At 37.1% G+C, this 16,021-nt stretch overlaps 1 protein-coding gene across 48 annotated transcripts in view; it reads left to right on the plus strand.

Annotated features, from left to right (window-relative positions):
• Positions 1 to 16,021, plus strand: part of ZZZ3 (zinc finger ZZ-type containing 3) — a 122,028-nt gene that overhangs the window by 88,174 nt on the left and 17,833 nt on the right. For all 48 annotated transcript variants that reach the window (XM_077953928.1, XM_077953920.1, XM_077953752.1 and 45 more), the window contains one exon: positions 14,214 to 14,352. In XM_077953928.1, the coding sequence (XP_077810054.1) occupies positions 14,214 to 14,352 (139 nt within the window). The remainder of the gene's footprint in view (positions 1 to 14,213; positions 14,353 to 16,021) is intronic.

Raw genomic sequence — 16,021 nt, forward strand, 5'->3', positions numbered from 1 at the left:
TATTTTTAAAAACAGACTTTTTAAAAAGCATAGTTTTAGATTTACAGAAATGTCTAGAACATATTACAGGGTTACTGTATACTCTGTACCCAATTTCCTCTATTATTACTATCTTACAGTAGTATGGTATGGTACATTTGTTACAATTAATGAATCAACATTGTTATTATTAACTTAACTTTATACATTATTGAGTTCCTTAGTTTTCACCTAATGTCCTTTTTCTGTTTCAGAATCCCATGTAGGATACCACATTACATTTAGTTTTCATGTCTCATGAGTCTTCGCTTGGCTGGAGCAGTTTTTCAGACTTGCCTTGTTGTTGTTGATCTGAACAATTCCGAGGGGTATTAGTCAGGTATTACAGATGCCTCTCTGTTTGAATTTGTCTGATATTTTTCTCATGATTAGACTGGGGTTATGGGTTTTTGAGAGGAAAACAATAGAAGTAAAATGCCGTTTCTATCACATGCTACCAGGGTGCACACTGTCAATAAGATTTATTGCTATTGATGTGACTTTAATCACCCAGCTGAGGTCGTGTTGGTCAGGTTTCTCCACTGTAGTTATTCTTTTTTCTCCCCTTTTCATACTGTATTCTTTGGAAGGAAGTCACTATGCACAGGCCACACTGAAGTAACAGGGAGCTGTGTTCCCTATTCTTGAGGGCAGAGTGTCCGTGTAAGTTATTTGGAATTCTTCAAGGGAGACTTTTTCTGTTTTTCCTCATGTATTTATTTACTCATTTATATCAGTGTGGACTGACAGTTATTTTATACTTTGGATTATAAGGTGGTACTGCTTTATTTATTGTTGCTCAAATTGTTTCAGTTTTTGGCTGTTGGGAACCTTTCTATTGGCTCTTGTGTCCCTGTGATATAACCCCATCAAGGTGATATCTTTTTTTGTTATTTTTTGAGTGCTTCCTACTTCTTGGCACTATAAAATACTTGACGCTGATTTTGTATATTTCCTGCCTTAGTTCTAGAATCAACCATCTGTCCAGGGAACCCTAGTTCCTATTGGAGAATGGTATTAGAAACCAAAATTTGGATACCAAATGCGGTTATTGCTGCTGGGCATTGTTACTTTTATTTAGCTGTCTCAGCTGATACAGCAAGAAAATGTGTGTATATGAACCCATGTATATGCATGTATCTATAAACTGAGCTAAACTTGAGTTCATGTAATGACTCCCAACTCTAATCCATTACCACATGGATCATTCTAACCTCCTTCCCTTATTTATCTGTACATTTCCACTCCCACTCCATAAGTGGCAATCCTGGCCACCTGTCAACCATTTAATTATTTAATTTCATTATATGTGGACATCAGTATTAGAATTGTGAATTGTGAAAAACTCTATCAACTAGAATACAGTGCTATGTACAGTTCCTCTTGCCTTTAGTCTTACAGATGCCACTCATTTCCAGTTATTTAGGTCAGCACCTTTTCTTCCTGCCCCTCAGTGAGGTTGTTTGAGACATTCTTGATACAGTCAGATTCTTTTATTCCTGAACTTATAAATGACTTTAAAAAAATTTGCGAGGCGGGGCGCCGTGGCTCACGCCTGTAATCCCAGCACTTTGGGAGACCGAGGCGGGCGAATCACGAGGTCAGGAAATCGAGACCATGCTGGCTAACACAGTGAAACCCCGTCTCTACTAAAAATACAAAGTATTAGCCGGGCGCGGTGGCCGGCCCGTGTAGTCCCAGCTACTCGGCAGGCTGAGGCAGGAGAATGGCGTGAACCTGGGAGGCGGAGCTTGCAGTGAGGTCGCGCCACTGCACTCCAGCCGGTACAGAAGGAGACTCCGTCTCAAAAAAAAAAAAAAAAAAAAAAATTGCATACATTCAGATTCATTCTTAGTGCGTTAAAGGTTTATGGGTTTTGATAAATGCATGGTATTATATACCCAACATTGCAGTGTTATATGGAAAAATTTCACCAGTCTGGAAAAAACGTTCCGTCTGAAAAAAAAGTTCCCTTTGCTTCATGTATGCAACCCTTCTCCAACCGCGTTAAACTTCTAGGAACTACTGATGTTTTTACTGTCTCTGTAGTTTTGCCTTTTATGAATTGTCATATGATGAGAATCATAAAGTATATATAGCCTTTTAGACTGAAGAAATTTTTTTAAATGTTCTTTTCGAGTATCTTTAGAAACATTGATTTAGAATAACTGATTAAAGTCTAATCCAAACTTCCATCTCATATACCACCTCTCTGCAGCATCCTTTTGATGGTCAGTCATTCAATATCTGTTTCAGTTTATCTAGTTCTAGGGAATTCACTACTTTATGAAATAGTACATACCATTGTTTGTTACAACAAATTCTTTACTTGGTGGTAAGCCTCAGATTCCTCCCCAGAAATTCTACTCAGTGATATGGATTTGACTGTGGGATGACTTGAAATAGGTCTGTTCTCTTTTCTACGTAGCAAGTATTCGTATCTTGAATGCAGTTTCAGTATGCCTTATTCTGCTTTTCAGTATACCCTCTTCTTTAAGTTTTCTGCTTTTCAGAGCCATAGTTGATTAACAACTTCAGTTCTAAATAGGATGCTCAGAGTGTAATTTTATATGTCAGCTACATAGCTTTTTATGAAGTTTCCTTTGCCATTTTCATCTCTCTGAAGTTTATCTTATACATTGTGATCATATTAGCCTTCCAAATGCAAATGTTTGCTTGTATAATCATTGTTTGTTTAAAACTTGCATTTACTCCCTATTGCATTAGAATGGTATGCTTTACAACAATTTGTGAAGGGCATGCTTCACAATAATCTGTGAAGTTTAAAAAAATGTATAGATGCTCTACTTCCTGGGGATTCTGGAATTGGACAGATTTTGGAGACTGTCCTATTTTGTAGAAGAGGAAACTAAGAGCCTGATAAGGTGTAATATTTGATATTCTGTCTAGAATGTCTTAACCTCTTTTTACCTTTCCTTTTGAAATTCCATCTATTTTTCAGGATTCAACTTGCTTTTTACTTCTTATATGATGCATTGTTTGTATCTCCCTGAAATGGTCATTTTGTTCATAACATGCTTATGCATTCATCATGGCTAGTTAAATTTTGCATATGTGTATTTCTCTTAGAGTATATTAATCATTAAAAGTCTAGCAAATTCTAGGAATTGACTAAGAATTTTATAAGCTTTCTTATTTTTCAATATTTAAATAGTTACTGTTCACACAGTCACATCTCCTTCCCTAAATTGTAATGGTCTTGAAGGTAGTGCTGCATGTTGGTTATATGTGCATCCTTTAGAATGGTTGATGTAACAGAACGTACAGTGAATGTGTGTGGTAAGCGTTTGAATGGGTTGATGCAAGTTCAGGATAATATTACATGTTTTTTGAGCAGCACTTTATACTTTACCTCATAGTAAGCCAATGATCCAGCTGAGAGGACCACAATTTTTTTGGGGGCTGGGGGCCTGTCAAGGCAAGTTCATGCCATCCTATACTTATCTGGTTGTTTTGTAATTCAATGCCATATTTTTTGTTTATGTGGTTAAATGTTATCTTGTTGTTGATCTAGTTTTCTAGCTTGCCTGTTATTTCTTAATCCTGATTTTTAAAATCTATAGTATTTCCTATCTTTCTCAGCTTCATATTCATAAATTTGGCAAGTTTGTCTTTTATGTGTTCATCTAAGTGTTAAGTGTTGCAAAGAATTGAGGCTTGTATGTTCCTTTAGTATGCTTAACTCCCAAGATGTCATAAACAGAATATTAAAACAATGCTCTAAATATAATCTAGAACTATATCTGAACTGTTGAAACTGAAAAGTCATCCATCTGTATCACTACTCAGCTCTTATTTTCTTTTGTAGTTTCTATTTTCATTTTTATGAGCACTATCTGTTTCTTGAACTTTACTATGCTATGGGACAGCATTAAAGATGTAGAAAAATGGCTCTCCTCTTAAAAAATCACACAATATAATAAAATAAGACATTCATTTTAAGATCTAAAGGGATAGGTGTACCTAAAAATTTTCTCCTTCAGGAAGTGTACTATTCAGTGACCTAGGGAACAGCCAGTCTCTTCATAAACCCACCATAATATTCCTGATAATTTCCTTTTAGAAGTGTCTTTTGTGAGAGAAATGTTATTAATGCCTTATGAGTAGACACTATGAAGTAGGAGAAACTTATCACATAGGTCTTTTTAAATATTCTCCTCTTTGAGGGCAGTAACTTTGCATACTTCTAGCTGTGGGAGAGCTGATAAGCCCAATTGTCAGATTGATTATTGATGAAGAAAGCGGAGAGCAGAGACTTAATGCTGTATTTGTGTATACAACATAAATGGAATCCATTTACAAGTCAGAAAGGATATGTAGTAATGAGTGACCTGAATAGTACAAGTATCTTAGGATCCTTGAATATATTGCTTGGAAGAAAAGCTTTTGCAATTATCTGTCTTACCCGTTTTCATTTTAAAGACAAAGAAGCAAGACCCAAGGTTTAATGACTTGAATACCATGGTTAGTTGTTGGTAGAGCTGGAACTTGAACCTAGGACTCTTAGGTGAATCTTAAAGTTCTAAAAGAGTGCAGGTGATCTCTTTGTAACATTTTCTTCCTAGAAAAGTTATTTTCCCTTTAAAAAAATTGTGCAATTTCTTATGCATATAAGACTAATGAAATATTTATGCACAGTTATAGAGTAATTATGAAATCAAATAACCTATCATTGTTTAACCACTATCCAGGTTAAGAAATAAAATACTGATCGTACTTCACAAGTCTCCTAGGAATAGTTCTTCAGTTATACCTTGCCCCTTTCCTCTTCCCAGAGGTAAATACGATCTTTTGAGAAAATAATTCTTTGCTGTTTTAAAAGCTTTTAACCACCTATATGTGTATCCTTTAACAATAAAGTTTAGTTTTTCATGCTTTTGAACCACACTGTATCTGTCCATTTGTAATACATTATGTTTGTGATATTTATATGTGTTGATGTAAATAGATGTCAATTTTCATTGCTATATTAAGCATTCATATTAGATGGACTTTGGGGTTATTAATAATGCTGCTATGAACATATGTCTTACACTATGTATATTCAAGAGTCTCTTGAGGTTGTACCTAGGTCTGGGATGTCTGGATCTTAGGGTATGTACATCTTTAACTTTACTAATTAATTCCAAACTGAGATATTCTAGTCTGTTCTGAGAAAGCTGTTTGCTTCGTGTTCATACTTAGTTCTAAGGTATAGACCTTCAGGATCTCAGCCCAAAGGCTGGACTGGTTTCAAAGTTCTCCCTTGATAGGCCCTAGACTCCAACTCTGATCTTCTGCTGTTTTAAGCTGTCAAAAGGACTGCTCAGCCTCTCAGTCCTCTCTTCTGGATCAATAAATTGCTCCAGGCAAAAGTGCCCCCAAAACATGTTTTATCTTTCTGGTTTCCATCTTGTGGATCTTTGCCTTGTAATAACTCACAGTTTTGTTAGCTGTTTGATGCTTTTAAAAACTTTAAAATATTTTCTCCAGCTTTATATTGGTTGTCTTCAGGGAAGAATTTGTTCTGAATTTGCCTTGTCTGTGTTTTCCAGAAGTGAAAATTTGAACCCACTGAGATTTTAGTTTTAGTTACTGTATTTTTAAATATTTTATTTGCTTCCTTTTCAGAGCTACATGCTCAATTTTTGTAGTTTCCTATACCTTATAAATATTTTTGAGCTCATCTTTTATTCTTATTATTTGTGTCTTGCTTTCTTGCATGCTTGATAATTTTTTAATGTGAGCAGGCTGGGCACCGTTGCTCATGCCTGTAATCCCAACACTTTGGGAGGCCAGGGTGGGCAGGTCACTTGAGGTCAGGATTTTGAAACCAGCCTGACCAACGTGGTGAAACCCCGTCTCTACTAAAAATACAAAAAATAGCCAGGCGTGGTGGTGTGTACCTGTAATCCCAGCTACTCAGAGGCTGAGGCAGGAGAATCACTTGAACCCGGGAGACGGAGGTTGCAGTGAGCTGAGATCGCACCACTGCACTCCATCCTGGGGGACAGAGCGAAACTCTGTCTCAAAAAAAAAAAGGAACAATTTTTTTTTTTTTAATGTGAGCTATTCATTTTCTTTGGAAAATTACTTATGGATTATCTTTGAGGCCCAGGATGAAAATGTATTTCTCTAGACAGGATTGCATTTGCTTCTGTGGGTATCTTGATTCAGCGTTGGAGGTGGGAGGGGGTTGTGTCCTTGTCCAGGGCCATTGACTTAAACTGTAGTCATGGATTGAGGTTTAGGGGACCACCCAGGTAATATAATTTGGGGCAGTAAAATATGTCTTCTTTCCTCAGTCCAAAGGCAACTCTCCTTGGGGGTTGGAGTGAGGGATAGGGTCCCAGCTTAATGTGGAGAGCGTTTCCTATTACACTGTCTACCTTGGTGGCTTTGTCTTATGTTCCTCGGCCAAGTGAAGTCTAGAAAACTGAGCTCAAGCTTGCATGGTTCGGTACCTGCCCTCAAGCCAAAAGCAATTTTAGTTCTCCTTTTGCCCCTGTCTGTTTATTCTTTCACTTAGATTTTGGCCTGTTAATAAAGCCTTAGTGTCTTGCTGATTTGTCCATACTTTTAAAATAAACAAGTACCTGGTTTTTGCTTTGCTCATTTTAAATTCAGGATTTTACTTATTTTCAATCCAGAATTGATCTTTATACCTGGAAGGCATATTATTGGGAGCTGAGGTATTAGTTTATGTCTTAATACAGAATATCATAAAAAGCTTTTGATCACCATTGACTTCTGGAGTTTCATTGAAAGTGAGTGGGCCTGGCTTATGCCTTGTAATCCCAGCACTTTGGTAGGATGACCTGGAAGGATCCCTTGAGGCCAGGAGTTCAAGACCAATTTGAGCCACATAGCAAGAACCTGTCTATAAAACATGTTTTTAAAATTAACCAGGCATGGTGCTATGCGCCTGTAGTCCCAGCTACTTGGGAGGCTGGGGTGGGAGGATCACTTGAGCCCTGGAGTTTGAGGCTGCAGTGAGCTATGATTGTGTACTCCAGCCTGGGCAACAGAGTGAGACACCATCTCTAATGAAAGAAAAGAACGAAGAGGGAGAAGGAGAGAGGGAGGGAAGAAAAGAAAAGAAAGAGAAAGAAAGTGAGAGATTATTTGTGAGTTACTGAATTGGCACTTCTTGTAAACTCTTTGAGCCCTTCATTAAGGAAGAGAAAGCATCTTATTATGTAGCTCTTATTTCACTGAATTTTAAAATTTTGTGTGCCGCACACATACGTTTATTGTTAAGTCACCTGATGTCCTCTGGTTGTTTTCAGTATGTTTAATGAGGCTCAGTGTTCATAGGAAAATCAAGCTGCTCTTTTTGAGTAGCAAAGTATAATGAAGACTTTTTATTCCTTGTTTTTTATTTAGGAAAAGTATAAAACGTAGAAAAACTAAAACAGTAATATGATAAGAATCTGCATAACCTTCACCTAAATTCACCAGTTGTTAACAACTTAACATTTTCTAATGTATTTTCTCTCCTTTTACCCTTATTTTCCTTCCCATCTGGTACAATGTACTTTTAAAATTGCTGAGTCATTTAAAAGTGGGTTGTATCCTCTTATACTTCAGCAAATATCTCCTAAAAAGAAGGGCATTTCCCTGTATAACTTTAAATACCATTATTATACTCCAGCAATTTAACATTGGTACAATAAAATTATATACTCCACAATGTATATTTAGATTTTTCCATTTATCCACAAAAATGTCCTTTATAGCTGTTTAACCCCTGAGGGGATCTAGCCCAAGATTCTGCATTACATTTGCTTGTCATGTCCCTGTGTCCTTTAATCTAGAGCATGGCTTGGCAAACTTTCTTAAAGGCCCAGATAGTATATAGTTTAGGCTTTGTGGATAATGTGATTCTATTGCAGCTCTTCCTCTTTGTTATTATAGCTAGAAAGCACCCATAGAAATTATGTAAACAAATGAGTGTGGCTATGTTCCGATAAAACTTTAGTTAGACTCCTGTATAGCTCTCCCTCTTTTTTTGTTTTTTGAGACGGAATCTTGCTCTGTCACCCAGGCTGGAGTGCAATGGCATGATCTCAGCTTATAACAACCTCCACCTCCTGGGTTCAAGCAATTCTCCTGCCTCAGCCTCCCAGGTAGCTGAGATTACAGGCATGCACCACCATGTCCAGCTAATTTTTGTATTTAGTAGAGATGGGGCTTCACCATGTTGGCCAGGCTAGTCTCGAACCCTTGACCTCTGGTGATCTGCCTGCCTTGGCCTCCCAAAGTGCTGGGATTACAGGCGTGAGCCACTGCACCGGGCCCTCTGGTTTTTTTTTTTTTGTTTTTTTTTTGTTTTTTTTTGAGACGGAGTCTGGCTCTGTCGCCCAGGCTGGAGTGCAGTGGCCGGATCTCAGCTCACTGCAAGCTCCTCACTGCAAGAACGCCATTCTCCTGCCTCAGCCTCCCGAGTAGCTGGGACTACAGGTGCCCACCACTTCGCCCGGCTAGTTTTCTGTATTTTTTAGTAGAGACGGGGTTTCTCCGTGTTAGCCAGGATGGTCTTGATCTCCTGACCTCGTGATCCGCCCGTCTCGGCCTCCCAAAGTGCTGGGATTACGGGTTTGAGCCACCGCGCCCGGCCCTCTTTTTTGTTTTTAATGACACTATTTAATGACTATTTTGAAGAATCAGGCTGATATTTTGGCAGAGTGTCCTTGATAAGGATTTTTAAAAATGTTTCTCCATTAGTTTTTTTTAAGATTACAAATGCCCATGGAATCTTAAGGGTTGTTACCATAGTAGAAATGGAAATCTAGTTTTTTGAAAAAGATTCTGATGCAGTTGAATATAAAATCTTTCCTTCTGTTTCTGTCTGCCTGTGTATGCCTCCCTCCTGTACTCCTTCCTTCCATCCCTCCTTGATTATTGTGTATGTAATATTACTGCCTAGAAATTGGACTGTAAAATTAACTTATAGGCCAAGCACAGTGATTCATGCCTATATTCCTAGCACTTTTGGAGGCTCTGGCGGGAGGAATGTTTGCAGCCAGGAGTTTGAGACCAGCCTGGGCAACAAAGCGAGACCCCGTCCCTGCAAAAATCAAAACAAAACAAAACCCCAGAGAACAAAATTCACTGGGAAAGGTGGCATACCTGTGGCCCTAGGTACTCGGGAGGCTGAGGCGAGAGGATCACTTCAGCCCAGGAGTTTGAGGCCGCAGTGAGCTATGATTGCACCACTGCCCTTCAACCTGGGTGACAGAGTGAGACTCTGTCAAATAAATAAATAGATAAGTAAGTAAGTAAATCAACCTCCAGATTACTAATTCCTTGACGTTCTCTTTAGATGTCAGGATTTTTACCCATATACTCTTTCATATAAATGTTTTTATATTCATAAATGTAAATAAAGAATTCAAGAGGACTTAGATATTGAAAAGTAGTAAAAATAACTTAGATAAGGACTTGAAAGGGCATTTATACTTTGGCCAAATATATAAAACTAAAATGTCTTATGTTGGAGATGTAAAATTAAAAACAGTTCTGGTTGGGTGTGGTGACTTAACGCCTGTAATCCCAGCACTTTGGGAGGCCAAGGTGGGAGGAAAGCTTGAGGCCAGGAGTTTGAGATCAGCCTGGGCAACACAGTGAGACCCTGTCTCTACAAAAAATTAAAAAATTAGCTGGGCATGGTGGTGCACACTTGTCCCAGCTACTTGGGAGGCTGAAGTGAGAGAATTTCTTGAGCTTGAGAGGTAGAGGCTGCAGTGAGCCATAATCTGACACTGCCCGCCTGCCAGGGTAACACAGCAACTCCCTGTTTCAAAAGACGAAAATAAGAAAACCCTAATTCTTTGACACAAGTAAGTTTGCTGTTGTTAGCATTGTGTAAGATTTAGATTTAGACATAAATAACAAATAATTTTAATAGATTTAACATAGCTATCCTTATGGAAAAGGTATAACTATGATTTTATCCATGCAAAAATATGTGTAATTTTTTAAGTTATTGTATTCTCTTGCTTGGTTCAGTGAGTAGCAAAAGTAAAAGCAGGATATTTTACTGGCATTAAAGCGTTTCAGGTTTTTAGTGTTTGAATTTCTTTTAGATACCTGTCTGAACATCTTGGTGATTGGGTGCTATCCTACCACCTTTATTAGTTTTGACTGAGACAAAGTTTTTCTTCATATTGTGTCTTTACCACAATTTGCTCCTGGTTTGACCCTTTATACTCTATAAAACAAGTCTGTTTTTTTTTCCTGCATAGCTGTTTGTTAAATAAAAATGGAAATGGTATTCTAGTGGAGGTTTTCATTTCTTGACTAAATATTCTCAGAGACTTTAACCATTCCTCACGTAGCAGCTCCACCATAAATAAAATAGCTGGTATGATCTTGGGGAGTTATTTAATCTGTGCTTGGTTTCCTTGTGTTTAAAATTAAGAATGTTGGTACCAGGGTCATAAAGTTACTGTGAGGATTGAGTTATTACGTTTAAAATACAACATTTGTGTGGCATGTAGTACACATTCAGTAAATGTCAGACACCACAGTTGACCCTTCAGCAACACAGGGATTGGGCATAGACCTCCTGTGTAGTTGAAAATCCACATATAACTTTTGACTCCCCTAAAACTTAACTACTAATAGCCTACTGTTGACCCAGAAGCTTTACTATATAACACAAACATTTGATTAACACAGATGTTGTCTGTTACATGCATTTTATACTGTATTCTTGCAACAAAGTAAGCTAGAAACAGAAAATGTTATTAAGACAATCATAATAAAGAGAAAATGTATTTAGTATTCATTAAGTGAAAGTGGACCAGCCTAAAAGTCTTCACCCTCATTGTCCTCACATAGAGTAGGCTGAGGTAGAGGAGGAAGAGGAGTGGTTGGTCTTGCTGTCTCAGGGATATCAGAGGTAGAAGAAAATTTGCATGTAAGTGGATCCATGGAGTTCAAACTGTGTTGTGTTGTTCAAGGGCCAACTGTATTGTTATTTCATCTTACATTGTTTCTCATCCATCTTGTCTATTCATGAACCTGTTTGTCTTTCTCAAAGCATAGCTGAATGCAGTGGCAACTGTGAGCTGATCAGCCCAGAAGGAGTAGTACAGTCCTCACCTCCCCCATTAATACGGGTCAAAGAGCCGGGGATGGTGGCTCAGGCCTGTAATCCCAGCACTTTGGGAGGCCAGTACTTTGGCAGGCCAAGGCGGGCGGATCACGAGGTCAGGAGATTGAGGCTATCCTGGCTAACACGGTGAAACTCCGTCTCTACTAAAAATACAAAAAATTAGCCGGGCGAGGTGGCGGGCGCCTGTAGTCCCAGCTACTAAGGAGGCTGAGGCAGGAGAATGGCGTGAACCCGGGAGGCGGAGTTTGCAGTGAGCCGAGATCGCGCCACTGCACTCCAGCCTGGGCGACAGAACGAGACTCCGTCTCAAAAAAAAAAAAAAAAAAAAGGTGGGGGGGTCAAAATTGGAGTTGATTTTTAAACATTCATTGTGGGGAATTTAAAACATTAAAAAAAAGTAGACAGACTAGTATGATGGACCCTCATATACCCATCCTCCATCCCCAGCAGCACAACCAGTGCAGCCCTATTTGTACTTCATGCAGTTCCTCCGTGGTATAATTTTAACTCCTCTATTATACTTAGACTGCATGCCTGGTTTATCTTGATAATTACTAAAGCTTTTAGGATAATGCCTTGTTTTCTTAGTAAATAATTGTTGAATTAATGAAAAATGAATCTTGCCTTTGGATTCATGCCTGGATCAGCTTCTGTAGTTTGCTTGTGTAGGTGGGTGAGTGGGATTGAAAACAGATTTATCTATATTTACTGTTTTTTAGATGTCACTTCAGTTTTGTTTAAATAATTTCTTCCATAACTGCTCATGGATATATATATATATATATATATATATACACACACATATATATATGTGTGTATATATATATACATATATATGTGTGTGTATATATATACACATATATATGTGTGTATATATATACATATATATATGTGTGTATATATATATACATACATATATATATGGTAATCTTACTGGTGCAGTGTCTGAGTACGCTGAGAAATCCAATTATCTGGGATAGAAGACTTCAATTTACTATTTTCTTAAGAGTCTTCATTATTTTGAGCTTAAAGACTTTACCCATGTTTATCATAGGCCTTCCAATCTGATAATCATGTTGTCTTAGCTAAATGGAAGCAGAATTGAAGAACTGTGCCTTATTTGCCATCTTTATTGGAAATATTTTTTAAGTCAGATTTATTATGGAATAATTTACATATTGTAAAATTGTGGTAATTTGTTGGCTTCAAATTAGAGGCCCTTCTTCCCAGTGTCCGTTTGCTCCAAACCTAACAAAAAGACAGCTGCCATTGTAATTGACTGTAGTACCTTTTTCAAACTTGTTTTTTCATAACCCTATTTTTACTTGTGCCTTATTGTTACTCTGCCTACACCTTTTACTGAAGTTTTAATATATTCACAGTTGTTTTTAAAGTGGTACTGAAGTGTGTAACTCCTGCTTAAAACAGGAATAGAGACAATGTAAGTCTGGTTGTATTCATCTAGTGGGATAGGAATTCTGAAGGTGCAGTATGACAATTAAGAGTATTGCCTAGAGAGGATAGCTTCTAGCACTCACATCACTACCATCACCCTAAGATTGAGCCTATGTGAGCCTGCTTAGTAGAAACAGCCAGCTGAGACAGGATTTGTACACTGCATACACCTCAAAGCAAAAGAAGGCTTAGTGAAAGTGAGTTTAGATTTACCCTCTGTAATTTATCCTGTAGTGACTTAGTATAGCTCTGCCTTTCCCACTCGTAGCTCTAGTTTTAAATGAAATATCTCTAGCTGGAGAGGAATCTTACCCTTCAGCATTAGCAGTTTTACCTTAATTATTAAAAATTTCATCAAAGATTAGTTAACAAGGTCTTGAAAACAAGAATAAGATTTGTTTTAGACAGCAGGCTGAGAAAAGTATTCTGATAGAGAACATCATGTTGCCATGACACCATGGCCTGTGAACCTCAAAACTGCAGTATTTCACCTTTGATACTTCTGCTAGTTTGCTTACTTCTGAACTTAAAAGATTCAGAAAATCTATTCATTTAGAAAATATCTATTGAGCATCTACGTGCTGGGAAGTGTGTTGCATACTAGCTAAACAAAACAATGAACGAAACAGATGAACTTGCCATATGGAGTTTACAGTCTAGTAGGAAACAAAATGAAAGTTACTTGAAGCCATATAGAAAAATTGTGCTTTGCTTATACTTTAAGGATTTAACCAATTATTTTAAAGTGAACTTGGATTGACTTTTCCTTGAGTTGTTTTGCAAAATGTATTTGCGCATTCAGAGCTTTGGGTTTAACATGTTTCTCTATGTGTGCTGGTAGTGTGAAATTAAATATTAGAGAGGCAAGACAATTTAAACAGAGGGAGAATATTAGAATACATGTATTATAGTGAGATTTCAGGATAATGACTTGTAATACATTTGTGTGGATAAAACTGTATGCTTGTTTTGCCAAATGGACCTTTGCAAGCAGAAAAGAATATCTTTATGGCCTTTCTTCTCTTCAAATGATTAATACTTAAGAATTGAACATTTGTATTTATCTTTCATGTGGAGGAAAAAAATGACAGATTTGTTGATGGAAAAGTAAATCTTTCAAATAGGAGGGAGGGTATAATAGAGCAAATGGAAACCGGGAGACTAAGATCACGTTGGAATTATGTGACAATGTCACGTGTCTCTTGGCGAGAAAACATGCCTCAGATTCCTTATTTCAACAGAGTACAACAAAGTGCCTGAATTGAGTGATCCCTCCTAGTGTTAAGATTTTATCATTTTAATTTTATTTTTAATCTAGCAGTTTCTTAACGACTTGGATTGTTGGAAAGTCAAAATGCTCTTTTGGTACTTGTTCAGGTTCAAGAATTAAAAACTTAAGATGGGGGAAGAAGGCTTTGCTTTCTCTAACTCTTATTTTCTGTAGGTACTTCGTAACTCAGGAAGACCTCATTTATTCCCAGTAATATGTTTTACTAAACTCTTTCAGGTAACTCTTAAAAGACTGTGTGACTTAATAGTAGATCATGGCTTGAACTCAGTTTTTATTTATTGTTGTTACTAGAAAATTTTTGTGAAATATTTTTCTTTGTCTCTGTAGTTATCAGAGACTACTGCAGACGATTGCTGTACTCGAGGCTCAGCGTTCTCAAGCAGTCCAAGACCTTGAAAGTTTAGGCAGACACCAGAGAGAAGCACTAAAAAATCCCATTGGATTTGTGGAAAAACTCCAGAAGAAGGTATACATTGAACCCTTCTTAAGATTTACTAAGATCTGTTTGGGAATAGCTTAAGAGAATTTGGCTAATTCTTTTTTATGGGTATATACTTTTTAAAATGTTTAATTTTTTTCGTCTATAATTAGCCGTACTACTTAAGGCAAGATACCAACTTCTTCCACCTCCACCAGGCAGACAATAAAATATATCCAAATGAAAATAGCTAGAAGCTTTTATTGGATATTTGTATGGGAACTTGTCCTATTCCTTAGCCATTTTTTTTCCTAGCTTTTCCTGTTATCTTCCCCTTCTTTGAGTATTTTTCCTCCTCTGTATCAGGACTTAGGGATTAGTAAAGCTAAAAGAAAAAAATACTTCAGAATTGATTAACTACATTTGTTTCTGGGTTACTTTTGCACACTAGTACCTTTGTGCATATTGAGAGAGAAAACAATGGTGATCAAAACAAAATCTATTTTTAAATATCTTTAGAGTTACGATAGCCAAGTCCATGAGGAATAAGTATAAATTTTACTTAATTCTGAAATGCGTTTTTTAAATGTGAAAATTCTCCATAATTTTGTTTTCCTTAAAACAGAACTTTCATGCTTAACACTTAACCACTTAAAAGCGATACAGGTTTTTATAATGAGTTTCTTGGTGTGTAAATATGGAGATGATCTTGATGTGCATTTGTGCTGTAATAGGGACCCACTAATTGTTCATTAAATTTCAGAGGTATAATATTAATCAGCATTGTATGAAAAGATTAGAACTGAAAAACGATGAAAAAGAATCCTCCTCTTAAAAAAGAAATGAAATCTTATCTTGTGTGACAACTTTAGTATCTTTATGAGTTACCTGTTTTGAATTAGTTACAAAAGTGGTCTACCAGGTATTAGGAGAGCGGCTCTGGCGACCTTATTTCACTAGATGTGTTAATTTATTATTTGAATGTTTCTAGGTATATTATTTAGTTGGTAAACATTTCTTTCTCTTCATACTTGTAGAAAACATTGAATATCATAAAAGATGTAGAGTCTATATGGTGATTTGTTAAAACTCTAAGGTTTTTAGAATTTTGGTGTATCTTCTGTGTTAAAGTGAGGCCCCTTTAAGTGTTTATTGATTCTGCATTGCTGTTATTAAATAATTTGCTGGTACAAAAAGATATAAGACTTATAATGGTTATTTACAGTGAATTCAACTAAAACAGATGGTGTTAGTAAAGTAAATACTAATGAAAAATTCATTAACCTTAATTTCATTTCATTTACTTTCCCGGGTAGGCAAAAGGATGCAATTAGGCATATTTACTAGATTTGTATGCTGTTGATTATTTCCTGTTTCTTCACTTTCAGGTTTAGTTTGAACAGACTTTCATTTCTTTTTTTTTTTTTTTTTTTTTGAGTTTGGAGTCTCACTAGGTCACCCAGGCTGTAGTGCAGTGGGGCCTGATCTCGGTTCACTGCAACCTCTGCCTCCCGGGTTCAAGCGATTCTCCTGCCTCAGCCTCCTGAGTATCTGGGACTGCAAGTGCACTGCACCACGCCTGGCTAATTTTTTTATTTTTAGTAGAGACTGGGTTTCACCATGTTGGCCAGATTGGTCTGAAACTCCTGACCTGAAGTGTTCCACCAGCCTCGGCCTCCCAAAGTGCTGAGATTACAGGCTTGAGTCACTGTGCTCA

Source organism: Macaca mulatta, chromosome 1, assembly GCF_049350105.2.
Source record: "Macaca mulatta isolate MMU2019108-1 chromosome 1, T2T-MMU8v2.0, whole genome shotgun sequence".
Taxonomy (NCBI): domain Eukaryota; kingdom Metazoa; phylum Chordata; class Mammalia; order Primates; family Cercopithecidae; genus Macaca; species Macaca mulatta.